The 12,524-nt window shown below is 30.3% G+C and overlaps 2 protein-coding genes across 6 annotated transcripts; one reads left to right on the top strand and one right to left on the bottom strand.

Annotated features, from left to right (window-relative positions):
* Nucleotides 1-72: 72 nt before the first annotated feature.
* On the bottom strand, nt 73-8,123 carry LOC124949031 (protein 5NUC-like). 4 transcript variants are annotated; one of them, XM_047493529.1, is made up of 9 exons: nt 6,960-8,123; nt 5,760-5,947; nt 3,424-3,823; nt 2,845-3,079; nt 2,107-2,706; nt 1,865-2,029; nt 1,675-1,779; nt 842-1,199; nt 73-770 (listed from the first exon to the last, which is right to left on the bottom strand). In XM_047493529.1, exons 3-9 carry the CDS (start codon nt 3,570-3,572, stop codon nt 571-573), a joined length of 1,812 nt encoding a protein of 603 aa, XP_047349485.1. In that variant the 5' UTR covers nt 3,573-3,823; nt 5,760-5,947; nt 6,960-8,123; the 3' UTR covers nt 73-570. The 4 variants fall into 4 exon arrangements, with proteins under 4 accessions (XP_047349485.1, XP_047349474.1, XP_047349495.1 ...); XM_047493518.1 differs by lacking the exon at nt 5,760-5,947; XM_047493539.1 differs by lacking the exons at nt 5,760-5,947; nt 6,960-8,123 and adding an exon at nt 4,882-4,947.
* LOC124949045 (apyrase-like) lies at nt 7,512-12,104 on the top strand. Of its 2 annotated transcripts, XM_047493548.1 has the most exons (13): nt 7,513-8,147; nt 8,491-8,639; nt 8,722-8,887; nt 9,376-9,601; nt 9,669-9,785; nt 9,875-9,955; nt 10,048-10,249; nt 10,332-10,437; nt 10,639-10,733; nt 10,810-10,964; nt 11,093-11,278; nt 11,546-11,643; nt 11,745-12,104. In XM_047493548.1, the coding sequence occupies exons 3-13, from the start codon at nt 8,748-8,750 to the stop codon at nt 12,001-12,003; spliced, it is 1,665 nt and encodes a 554-aa protein (XP_047349504.1). In that variant the 5' UTR covers nt 7,513-8,147; nt 8,491-8,639; nt 8,722-8,747; the 3' UTR covers nt 12,004-12,104. The 2 variants fall into 2 exon arrangements, with proteins under 2 accessions (XP_047349513.1, XP_047349504.1); XM_047493557.1 differs by lacking the exon at nt 8,491-8,639 and having other exon boundaries at nt 7,512-8,147.
* Nucleotides 12,105-12,524: the final 420 nt, after the last annotated feature.

Raw genomic sequence — 12,524 nt, 5'->3', positions numbered from 1 at the left:
TTTTGAAATTTAATTTAAAAAATATTGTATATTATTAAATTATATTCTGATAGTTAATGAAACGTATCGAAAAATGGTTTACCTTAATATTTATTTTATTATATACATGAAACATCATATATTGCAAAAATAAATTATTCGAATTATATTTTCTGAGGTAGAGAATGGGATACAAATCCAATAATGAAATCTGCTAGTATCATTATATACGATATGATATCCACTTGGTATCATTTAGACATTACATTGTAAAGTATCTGTAAGTCTTTAAATGCATATGTATAATAAGAAAATCAATTAATATGTTATGATAAAGTAATAGATCAAATAATATATCATAAAAGTTTGTTATCAAGTTAAGAAAGATAAAAATATATGTTTACAATAGATACTAACAAATTAAAAGATATGCAAATTACTTGCATATATATATATATAGATATATAGATATATATATATATATATATAGATGACTGTGTGCACATGATACTGTATACGTAAATACTGTCAAATTTTCATTTTCTTTTATAAACTTAATATAAAATAAAATCACCATTACGAGCAACAAAATCAAGTTAACAATCTAGTAATCATTGTCAATAGAATTAGAAGTACTATCGAATATTCTCTAACTGAGGTAGATGATATATCTTCTTTATTAAATTTAATAGAATATATTTCGTCTACGTAATTAATTCTCCAATCGACACCAGGGTATACAGGACTATATTTTTTCAAATATTGGATAACTACATCCGCTGTAGTAACACCTAAAAAATGAGAATAATAAATAAATGAAAATGTTTTATAAAAGCTTAACATAATAATTAATTTATCGTACCTATTGTAGTATATTCAAGATCTTTCAACATCTTATAACCGTCTCCTCCGTTATGCATAAAATCATTTATCAGAACTTTATAAGTTGCATTTTTATCGAGATCACTGTAACTTGGAATATTACAAGCGGCACATCGTACCTGGACGGAAATTACCCTTGAATTGGGCGGACGAGAAATGTCATATGAGACCTGAAGACCGGAAAATTGAAGGAATGCACCGAATAAATTATCCGAAGAATTGTAATTAAGATTATAAACACTCCATTCCAACATTGAGAGTATTTGTTTTCCTGTCATTGACGTCTTGAAAATAATGTTGCCAAAAGGTAGAACTCCAAGTATATCACCTATTGTGATCTATATATTTTTTTATTTTCAAATAAAGAAACGAGAGAAGATCAGAACTATGTAAAAAAAAAAAAGAGGAAAAAAAAAGTAAATACACCTGAATCTTTTTTCATGCGATACTTTTTTTTACAAGATTTTCTTAACACATTTTAGTCACATGATTTTAAGCGGTTGCAAAAATGAACATTAATTAGTTTGCAGAGATTGTTACGGAAGTTACGCGTATTTGTTTGAAAAAATATTTCTTTTTCTTTTTTTCATTTTTTTTTAAACGTTAATTTTTCTTTTATGTGTTTATTAAATAAAATGTTTTTTGTGAATGTATTTCTATATTTTAAATTACTTTTTGTATAGTTCGCATTAGTTTAACGCAAGTTTTATACTCTTTGAAAATCAACTTTTACTTAACTTTTTTTTGCACGATACACATCGATCATATAAAAAAAGATTCGGGTGTATATACAATGATATTTGACATATCTACCTTATCGTTCAAGGCTCTAGTGATAGACGCTCTTATACTTCCAGAATTTTGAACGGCAATAGCAGCATCGGTCCATTTTCCTTTAAAAAAATATTCCTGGGCATTCTGTAATCGTAATAATTGAATCGTATCTTTATACTAAAAGAACATTTAAAACTATCGATATTAGCAACTTCTTTTATAAACTTACGTAATCGATGATAGCATCGGTAATGAGGTTTCCTAAATTGCATTCTTTTTGTCTACACGTTTTACTGTCACCATCGAGTAATACACGAGTTTTTCCAACTTCCGTTGTGCTTATATTATCGATCGCAGGTCTGAGTAAATCCAGTTCTTTGAGAACATCCGGTGCCTATATCACGAATCGTCTTTAAATCAATTTAGATATTGTACATAACTATAAAACATTGTCGTTTTTTCAAAGCTCACCTGTTCGATACTATGATCGACTAGAATTGGATTGCCCACAATGTCAGTAACTTCGCCGTTTGAGTCGAAAGAAACGCTAAAGTTACCGAGATATTTAGTATAAGCGTATGCTTGAACAACATAAACTTTTCTACCGTTGTCTTGTACAATTTCAGTAGGATAAATATCTTCGGGGTGTTCAGCATCAGGTTGTTTGCCACGATAGAGAAATGTATTGGTATGTCCACCGATGACAATGTCGATGTCTTCAACTTCTTTGGCGATTTTTTTATCAATATCGAATCCAGAATGACCCAAAGCAATGAGAATATTTACACCCTGCTTTTTCAATTTCTTTGCTTCCTCGCGAATAGCAGGTACCTCGTCGTTAATGATCACGTTTTCGGTGATCGATATGATCGTCGTCTCTGGCGTGAGATAACCGATCACACCAATCTTTGTACCATTTATCACCAAGACCGTACTGTTCGCTAACTTCGTAGCTTTTAAGTTTGGCTGTTTCGATAAATCAAGATTCGCCGCGAGAACTGGAAACTTTGATTCTTCGATGAAGGGTATTAAACCATTTACACCGTCATCGAACTCATGATTTCCAAGACTCTGTGAAGCAAGATAGATAGATAGTTAGAGAGAGAGAGAGAGAGAGAGGGAGAGAGAGAGAGAGAGAGAGAGAGAGAGAGAGAGAGTTTTTAAGATAATATCAAAATGAAGGGTGGCGAATTCGTTATTAATACTCACTATCGCATCTGGTGCGAGAATGTTGAGGAACTTTGCAACGATTTTCCACTTGTAGATATTAAACCACACGGAACCTTGATAAGTATCACCAGCATTCAAAAACAATGTTGGTATGGACGAATTTCTAGCTTGACGAATCAAGGTCGCTATTCTGGCGAAACCACCGTAACAATTTCCTGTCGCGGTATCTTGTTTAGAACAAATTGGTGCCGACAATCTCGACGTTTCTTCAAATCTGGATAAAAGAATAAGAATTTAGATCAGCAAGAATGATATTTGTATTAAAACGGTAATCCTATCATGTTATAACTTTTCGTGAATATATAGTAGACGAATTGTAATCAATTACAAAGGAATATACGATTACATTGTAAAATGACATTTAAAGTCTACAATCTATATATTATTTTAATAATTAACGTTAGCATAATAAATAATTGTCGTCGATATAAGTTGCATCATTTTAACCGTTTCTTCAACATACAGTTAGAATATTTACATTAACGTAAGAGATGTATTAACAATTTTTGTTCTTTTGTTTTTTTTTCTATTTTTTATCATAATAATGTAAAGTTTTACCTTGCGTGCATATCATTGGTGTGGACAATGTGAAAAGTAAAATCCTCATTTTTGCTATGCGCAGAAAAAGGATTTCCATGAACGACAACGTTCGCTATTACAAATAGCATGAAAATAATTGAAAACGTACGTAATAGTAATATGGACATTTTTGTGATTCTTTAATATTATACAAACGATAAATTATTATTCATTCGTTTTCAGTAAGTTCTAAAATTTCTTTTCTTTTAATGTATTGCACGATACTGATAAACAGCGTTGTTTTATGATGTGTCAAGGTTTTCGTTATCGCTGACGTTTTTTTTATCATTAGCACAAAAAATATTGTCACTTAGTATACTTTTCAATATATTTTTGGAGAACTTTTCCACTTAAAAATCCGTAATTATTCTTCGTTATTCTGTAACAATACAAAATTTGGATTTAGAAATTTTTGATGAAATATAAAGAGGAATATTTCTTTTATGTTGCAAAAAAGTAATTGTACGTGTCTAATAAAATATGTATATTATAATGACGAAATGAACGAAACGATGCCAAGAGTCATGTTTGATATTTGTTATTCGATAAATGATATTGCTATTCGAATGAGGAAACCGATTAAACGGTATAATTTATTCCCTTGGCAGCTTTATTATTTAAATTTGGCAGTATACTTATGATGTATTCTTATACTTATAATGTGATACTTAAGATATATATTTGTAATTAAATAATAAAAATGTCTTTTAACGAAAAAAAAACATTATTTGCTTACTCGTATAATATGATGTTAAAAGAAGAAATTAAGATTTGTATTTTGAAACAGAGAGATAATAAACATTATAGTATTATATATATATATATATATATATATATATATATATATATATATATATATATATATTATAACACATACATAGAACACGTGTTATATATATATATATATATATATATATATATATATTATAACACATACATAGAACACGTGTTATATATATATATATATATATATATATATATATATATATAACATGTATACATGTAATAAACTTAAAAAAAAGAAAAGAAAAAAAAATATGAAATTCCTTCCTTTCAAAATACCTTTTTAATAAACTTCGTCTTTCACTTTGTGTCTCTTCATATGCACAAAATAAAATACTATTATATACATTCAACACTATTCGATATTCCATAATATACTTCTATCGATCGAGAAGAATGATCGATCTTTCTCGTATAACATGTGTTATTTGAAAGTGATAGAGATAATCGTTGTAACGAGAGCAAGCACGTGGTACAAATAAAGATCTTTGATAATCGTTGATATACGATCGTAATAGCAATACGACTATATCTAATCGATTAACGTGACGATTAAAGTATGATTTTTGATCATGTTTATCACGATTTTGTTGGCAATGACGAACACACGTTTCTTCGAGAAAAGAGAACAGAGTCGAGCAGAAAAACACGTACCGATTTTGCCGAGAGACGAACGTCGACTGAACATTATCGACGTTCGAAAAGACGACGGAGGTGGTTAGAGCGCGTCTGAATTTCGAAACAGAATCGTCGTGAGAGAGAAAGAAAGAGAGAGAGAGAGAGAAAGAGAGGAAGAAAGAGAAAGAGGGAGGGATAGATCAAAAGATTTTCTCTTTGTTAACAGCCCTTTATTCTTTAGGGTTGCGTCAGGGTTGCTTTAGGGAAAACCCATTAAAAAATGTAATTTGTACAGTTAAATTTAACGTTTTTATTACGTTAACCGAAAATATGCTCTTTTCTCTTTTTTTATTTATCTTTTCTTTAATTTCTTTCCTTGAGAAATCGCGGTATTTATGGATTCCATCCGTGTCGTTCACGTTTGATTTACTCATCGATAATGTTTAATTCGTTTTGTTATGTGATTCAATGAAATTTCTGATATTTATGTTCGATAAGGAAATTTATCAAATCAGGATGGCGCTCTTTTGGTTTCTTTTTAATTTATTTCTTCGAAGAAACTTCTTTATTCGTTATTAAACGATCAACCCGATTACGTTATTTTCGCGTAATTTAGTCAATCTTCAGTTCTGGAAAATTTTTTCTTTGTTTCCTTTATTTTTCTTTGTTTATCTCGTCATTATCGTTATTTTTTTCCAACATTTGATAAAATTGTTGTAAAAATGATTAAAGAGTTTAAGTCGTTTATTGCGTTTAAATTGAGCTGAGAAATGACAGAAAAAAGGAAAAAAGAAACAAAAAGAGAAAAAGATGAAAGAAGAGAATATTAGTTATGACCAATCATAACTAATATTCTCTTCAATAAATATTAATTTAATTTTGTCTTTAAAAATGTCATAATAAATCGTTTTCACCTTCGAATATATTTCCTTCAAGTTATTGCGAGGAAATATTTCAAGTTAAACTAGTCGCTTGTATAATATAGCTTGATGGATCTCATTATATTTTATTATCCTTGACTCTCCAATATCTCTTTTCCATTCCTTCGATCCGTTTCTATAGCGATCTTGTTTTCATTACGATAAAAAAGAACAAAAAGAAACTGCAATGAAAGAAGAAAAAAAAATGCAGAGATCATTTCCGGGTCGAGTCGTAAGAACATAAGAGGAATAGTGATTTATTTGTTCTCTCTCGAACAAAATGGAAGAACTCATTTTTTGTGATCTTCAATCTTTGTATTGGGTTAAAAAGTTGGCAGTATCTCTGTCTGAATGTATTTCTTTCTTCTTCTTCTTCTTCTTCTTCTTTTTCTTATTTTTTTTCTTCCGGTAATTTTATTCAAAATCGATCATAATATTTCTTAGGTTTGAGCATGTATCTTCGTGGTTTTTTCAAATTAGACCTGTATATATTTCTTCCTCTCGTCGATGATAAGCAATGTAAAAACAACATATTGGTATGTACATTCAATCTTTCAAAATTATTCCTTTCAACAGACTTTCTATTGAGTTGAGAATATGGAAGGGTTCGCAAAATTGATCGTGACGTAATTCCTTTCGAGGTCGTATTTTGGATGAACGAAAAACATAACAGATCATTCGACTCGATAATATTCGTGATTGTTATTTTTTTTTGTCGTCGAGGCAATAAAATTTTATTATTCGAGAAATGGAAAAATAAAATTAGTATGAAAAAATGGCATAATTCTTTTTTGCTTTTTTTTTTGCTTCTTTTTTTTCCTATCCAAGGACGAGGTCATCGTCAACTCGAAGATGACCAGATCCTTGTCTGTGTAACTCTTTTTTAATATCCTTTATAATATACGTTGAAACTATCATAGTCACGGTCTTATGAAACGTGCCACGGCCAAAATGCGAATATAGAATTATTCTCTTGTCAAAGTGCCAACAGAGAGCTCTCTTTTCTCGTTGCTTTTCTTTTCGCGTCTTTCGACGATACCAAAGCACTTGACTAATTAATAATAAGATTTAAGTTTTTTATTTATTTATTTATTTATTTATTTATTTATTTATTTATTTATTTATTTATTTATAGCGTTAATAGATCGATCGAATAATGAAAAATTTAATTAAAGTCTCTTTAGATTTTCTTACCTCGTAGTTCCTTATCGTTAATCTTCTTTAGATCTTCGTATTCTCGTTGGTACTACGATGAAAATACACATAAAATTTTCTCGTCGACACTAACACGATTATATAACAAATCGTTTCTCAATAGGCTGATAACAAAGAAAAAAGAATAGGTAACAAGCAGTTCTATTGATCGTGACCAAATGATATACTTCGGATAGTACATTTCAATTTTATGAATTTTCTAATGCGTGTAGTAATGTGATAAATTCCTTGATTATTAATGCCAATCTCTTAAACTGGTTTAATGAATTCAAATGGTCACGTGACCATATCTATCCTGAAACTTGCGTGTGGAATACACAATATCGTTAGTTTTTATTAATCCTTCTTTTTCTATTCTCTTCTTCTAGATATTAAATATTTATAAATGAAGAGAACAAACACACTGTCTCACTATTTGAAAATGTTGTAACGTATGTATCTAAATATGAATCCGTTCACTGAACGCGTCGATCACAGTAGAAACTTGATTGGCAGCTCAACGTCTACGCGTAAATTTCTAGTTTCGACATCTACATTGACGCTGGCTTGAAAAGGAAATGAGAGAATCGGTCAACGATAGAAGCAATTAATACGTTCACATGGTCTTCAAGAAATTATTCTCGATCGTTAAATAAAATTTATTTGCCCATAAAATGATATGTAAATTATTAAAGAATTTTTAAAAATGCACGATTAATAATCTTCAACAAAAGAACGTGAGAAAGAGATAATAATCATTATCGAATACGTATAACGATTGAAATGTTTTCGAGATAAATTTAATAGCGTATAGATAATTGCGAGGCATTTTATATAGTGAATATTTGTGATAATGGATACGCTTGCTTTGTCATGGATTGCAAAGACAGATCGTTGTTAGCAGTTCTCGACGAACATTCGGTGCTGACAGGTGATTTACGACTGGCATGTTCTCTATATGAAGGATATAAACGTACGAGCCAGTTTAAGTTCCTCCACAAAACATTAAGCTTTCTCCTCTTTTATTTCCTTAGAAATTCGAAAGAATTGATTTTTTTTTTCACCTTGAATCTTGTCAATCGTGCCCAAAGCATTGCGTTCGATAGTTGAAACTCATAAGTTTCTTACGAACAATAATATTCCTTCTTCTGATTGGAATCATATCTGTGTCAGAAAACATTGGATAGAGTGAGTACATTATATATATAAGTAATGGTATATTTGATTAAACAGTTTTTTTCATGTAAAACTTGCTATTATTGGAGAGTAAAAATACATTCCATAAGAGAATTATAGTTTTATGTATAATAATAATATATGTATATATATACTTGCATTTATTATCGATTATAACTTCTTTGTTTCTTTCCTCCAACTTTTTTCCTCCAACTGTCATTTTTGTCATTTATATTTGTAACGAGTTTAATTATATTTAGTCACCACAATCAATTCTTTTTATTGTTTCACTTAATCTTATCAGTTATTAAAGTTATAAAATAACTTGAAAATTTTGTTGCGTCATTACTTGTAGGCTTTGTACAATTTGTAAACTCCTATAAAGCAAACTGGAAACAAACAATAGTTTGCCTTTGAAAAATTTAATCTGTGTAAATATAAAGTAATATATTACATTAGTGGGATGACACATAGATCACAGATTGTTTATTTTTAAGTAATCAGGTAATTAACTAATGATTATACGAACGGCAATTATGAATAAATTTTATATCGTTGTATTTTACCTGCTCTATTTGTTTTACAGTTATACAACTTTCGAACGTACACAACATGTATACTTTATTGTTGATAGCTGTGTTGTCTTATGTCTCCCAAACATGTTTGGGTTTTACCGGTCGAGGACTCATCTATCCTGGACAGACCGATTTCTTCGAGTTATCTATTATACATTTGAATGATTTCCATGCGAGGTATGAACTAATATAATGTATACAAATATTTATCTGCCTAATTACGGAACAATCGTGTTTGTTCGTTTGTTTGGTTGTTTCTTATTTCATATATACGTAAAAATTTGTTGATTACTTTCGTGTATTTTATATAGACATTTACCTCTTACATAACCAATCGAGAATGAATATAGAAATAATTAATTTGTCGTCATAAAAATAATATTAAGAATTACGTAACATACGTTAGCCTTACTCGTAACACAAGATCTTCATATAACAATATAGTGTGTCGTATTAAATTGGAGAACCGAAGTGGAATCTTCAAGGACGATACTAGATAAGATATTGATTCAACTTCTGTTATTTTCCGTGATACGTATGATCCTACCTTCGGAAGTTATCTTACAATTTTTTTTTTTAATTTGTTAATACGTAGTAACAGGCAATGAGAATGCCTGAATTTAAAAAGAAAAAAAAAAAAGAAAAAGAAAAAAACATTTTGTAAGATTTCAACAGACCAATCCAACTTCTGGTACCTGTCATGTGGGACAAGAAAAAGATTGTGTCGGTGGAATCTCTAGAGTATATACTGCTGTCAATCGATTAAAGAAAGAACGGCCAAATGCTATTTTTCTAAATGCTGGCGACCATTACCAAGGTACTTTATGGTATAACGTTCATCGATGGAATGTGACGGCTACATTTATGAATATGTTACCTCATGATGCCATGGTAAACTTCACGAACACTTACTGAAAGAAAATTTCAATCTAACTATAATACAATCTTTTATTTGTAGACGATTGGGAATCATGAGTTCGACAATAAAATCGCTGGTCTTGTACCTTTTTTAAAGGCTGTCAAAGCACCGGTTGTGGTGACCAACATCGACGATAGAGAAGAGCCTACTATTCAAGTTTGTAGCATGATCATTTTTTATACGATACTCTTTTTCTTTTTTTCTTTTTCTTCGTATATCCTTTTTATAATTTGTTCTACTTTCAGGGTCTTTATCAAAATAGTACGATCATCGAGAGAGGAGGTAGAAAGATCGGAGTAATCGGGGTCATTATTTCAACTACGAATGTTGGTATATTCTTTGTTAAATTATAAAAGAAAAATAATTCGAAATATATATATGTATGTATGTATATATCTAAGGATCCATGATTTATTAGACTATAGCAGACACCGAAAAATTGAGGTTTCTGGACGAAGTAGACTCTGTGAATGAGGAAGCCGAGAAGCTTAAAGCTCAAGGAGTGGACATCATTATTGCTTTAAGTCACTGTGGCTTGAATATAGATAGAGTGATGGCTGCCAATTGTCCTCTTCTTGACGTCATTGTTGGAGGACATTCGCATACTTTCTTATATTCTGGTTTGTCGAAAAAACGAGAAAAAGGCTTTTATTATGTTTCTATATAAACTTTCAATTACATTAAAATATTTATTTTAATTAGGGCCACCGCCTTTCATTGATACGCCCGAGGATGAATATCCTGTAATAGTAACGCAAAAAAATACAAACAGAACAGTGCTCATTGTACAAGCAGCTGCTTTTACCAAGTATGTAAGCAATATATTCATTTTCCTAATGAAATATCGATCGATCTTATCACGAAACATATGATGAGAAATTAACACTATTGATTATTTTTTATATTAACGCAGTAAATCATTTTATAATTAATTAAATAAAAAATTTATTCATCCCCCTATGCTATTAAAGATTCTGAAAGATAAATATTCTATTAATTTATTTTTTAGATATCTCGGCAACTTAACAGTTTGGTTTGACGATCAAGGAGAGGTTGTCGATTGGGAAGGAAATCCAATTCTTTTGGATTATTCTATCGAGGAAGGTGAGTCGGAGAGAAAGGAGAAATTTAAAAAAAAGAAAAGGGAAGTCTGATAAATAAAAAATCATTTTTCATATAGATCCAGACATTTTGAAAGCTCTAATTCCTTGGCAAAAGGATGTCGATGCACTCGCATGGAAACACGTAGGCAAGACTAAAGTTTTCCTCGATTCCAAATGTAAAGGAAAACAATGCAACTTGGGTAACTTTATAACAGATGCGATGATCGACGCGGTAAAAATTTTTTTATATTAATATATTTTCGATATATACCTTTACATATATCAAAATTCTTTTGTCTCGCAGAAAGAAGTTGACGAGAAAACAAAAAGAATTTTTTTTACTTTCTCTTTCGATTTTAGTTCGTAGATCTGGCCGAGAATGAAACTTATTGGACTTATGCAGCTATATCTTGCACCAATACAGGTGGAATTCGTGCCTCTATCGAAGATTTCGCTGTTAATATTACCTACGGTGATTTACTGATGGTTCAACCGTTTGAAAATACCTGGGACACTGTCGAGATAACTGGGAGCTCTATTAAATATGTAATATTTTGTCTCTATTTATACATTAATACTCTCTATGGGATATGTATTAAAACTCAGAATGTTATCAGAGCTATTTGATAAAGAAATTATCAGTATACATTAATCGTTAAATTCATGTGAATTTATTTGTAATAACTACTTACTGATAATAATAATAATGAACACTAAAATGCTATATTGAAGACTATTAGTCTAATTAAAATTAATCTTGTATAAAGGATTGTTTATTAAGCATAAACAATAAAACAAATCATGCATTTTTAGTTGTTAGAAAAAGAAAGAATTATGGTTTGGTCCGGGCTCAAAGTTATTTATAATATGACGAAAGATGCACCTAGTAGATTGGTCGACGTCAAAGTCAGGTAATTATTTATACAACGAATATAAACATTGAAATATTATTTCTCTTATTACTTGCATATCATATTTATACATTTATACGTAACTTTGTTATTTATGATAGATGTCGTGCTTGCGAAATACCAAGATACGAGGACCTTTTAGAGGATGAATGGTACAGGATCGTAGTTCCATCTTTTATATATAAGGGTGGAGATGATATTCAAGTTTTTAACAAATTCGGAAGAAACCATAAGGTTGGTTCGTTGGATATAGATCTATTCGTAGAATATGTACAAAAGATGAGTCCAATTATCGCTGGAACGGACAATCGTGTTAATTTTCTTTACGTTCATAATGAGGAAAATGTACATGTATCGTGAATAATAATAATAATAAGTTTAGGTTTTATACTTTCTGTAAATAAAATATTATAATATATAAAATATATGGCAAAGAAAATGTAGAAAAAAGAAACTTTCTCAAGACGAATTTCGTAAGATTCTCTCTTCTCTCTCTCTCTCTCTCTCTCTCTCTCTCTCTCTCTCTTTCTCGTTTTCTTTTAAGGAGAGATACCAAGAATCGTGCGGGACATCCTTAAAGAAAGCAGGAAATGCTGGTCGCTTATCTCGCGGTATCTCGAGATCGCGGCAGGTGAAGCATTTAAATAATATATCGAACAGGTGAAATAGCAGCTGTTCGTCCGCATCTCCTCCGTGGCCCTCCTCGCGCGCAGGACGCGTGAATCTCTTTGTGGTGCCGCGGAAATGTTCCTTTCGGATTTTTTTTTTTAATTTTTTTTATTTATTTATTTATATATTTTTGTTTGTTTGTCTGTTTTTTCTTCTTCCTCTCCTTCTTCTTTTATTATATCCATACAAATAAAACGCGCCAACAATGCGTA

Source organism: Vespa velutina, chromosome 1, assembly GCF_912470025.1.
Source record: "Vespa velutina chromosome 1, iVesVel2.1, whole genome shotgun sequence".
Classification (NCBI taxonomy): Eukaryota; Metazoa; Arthropoda; class Insecta; order Hymenoptera; family Vespidae; genus Vespa; species Vespa velutina.
This window is presented reverse-complemented; position numbering and strand designations above follow the sequence as displayed.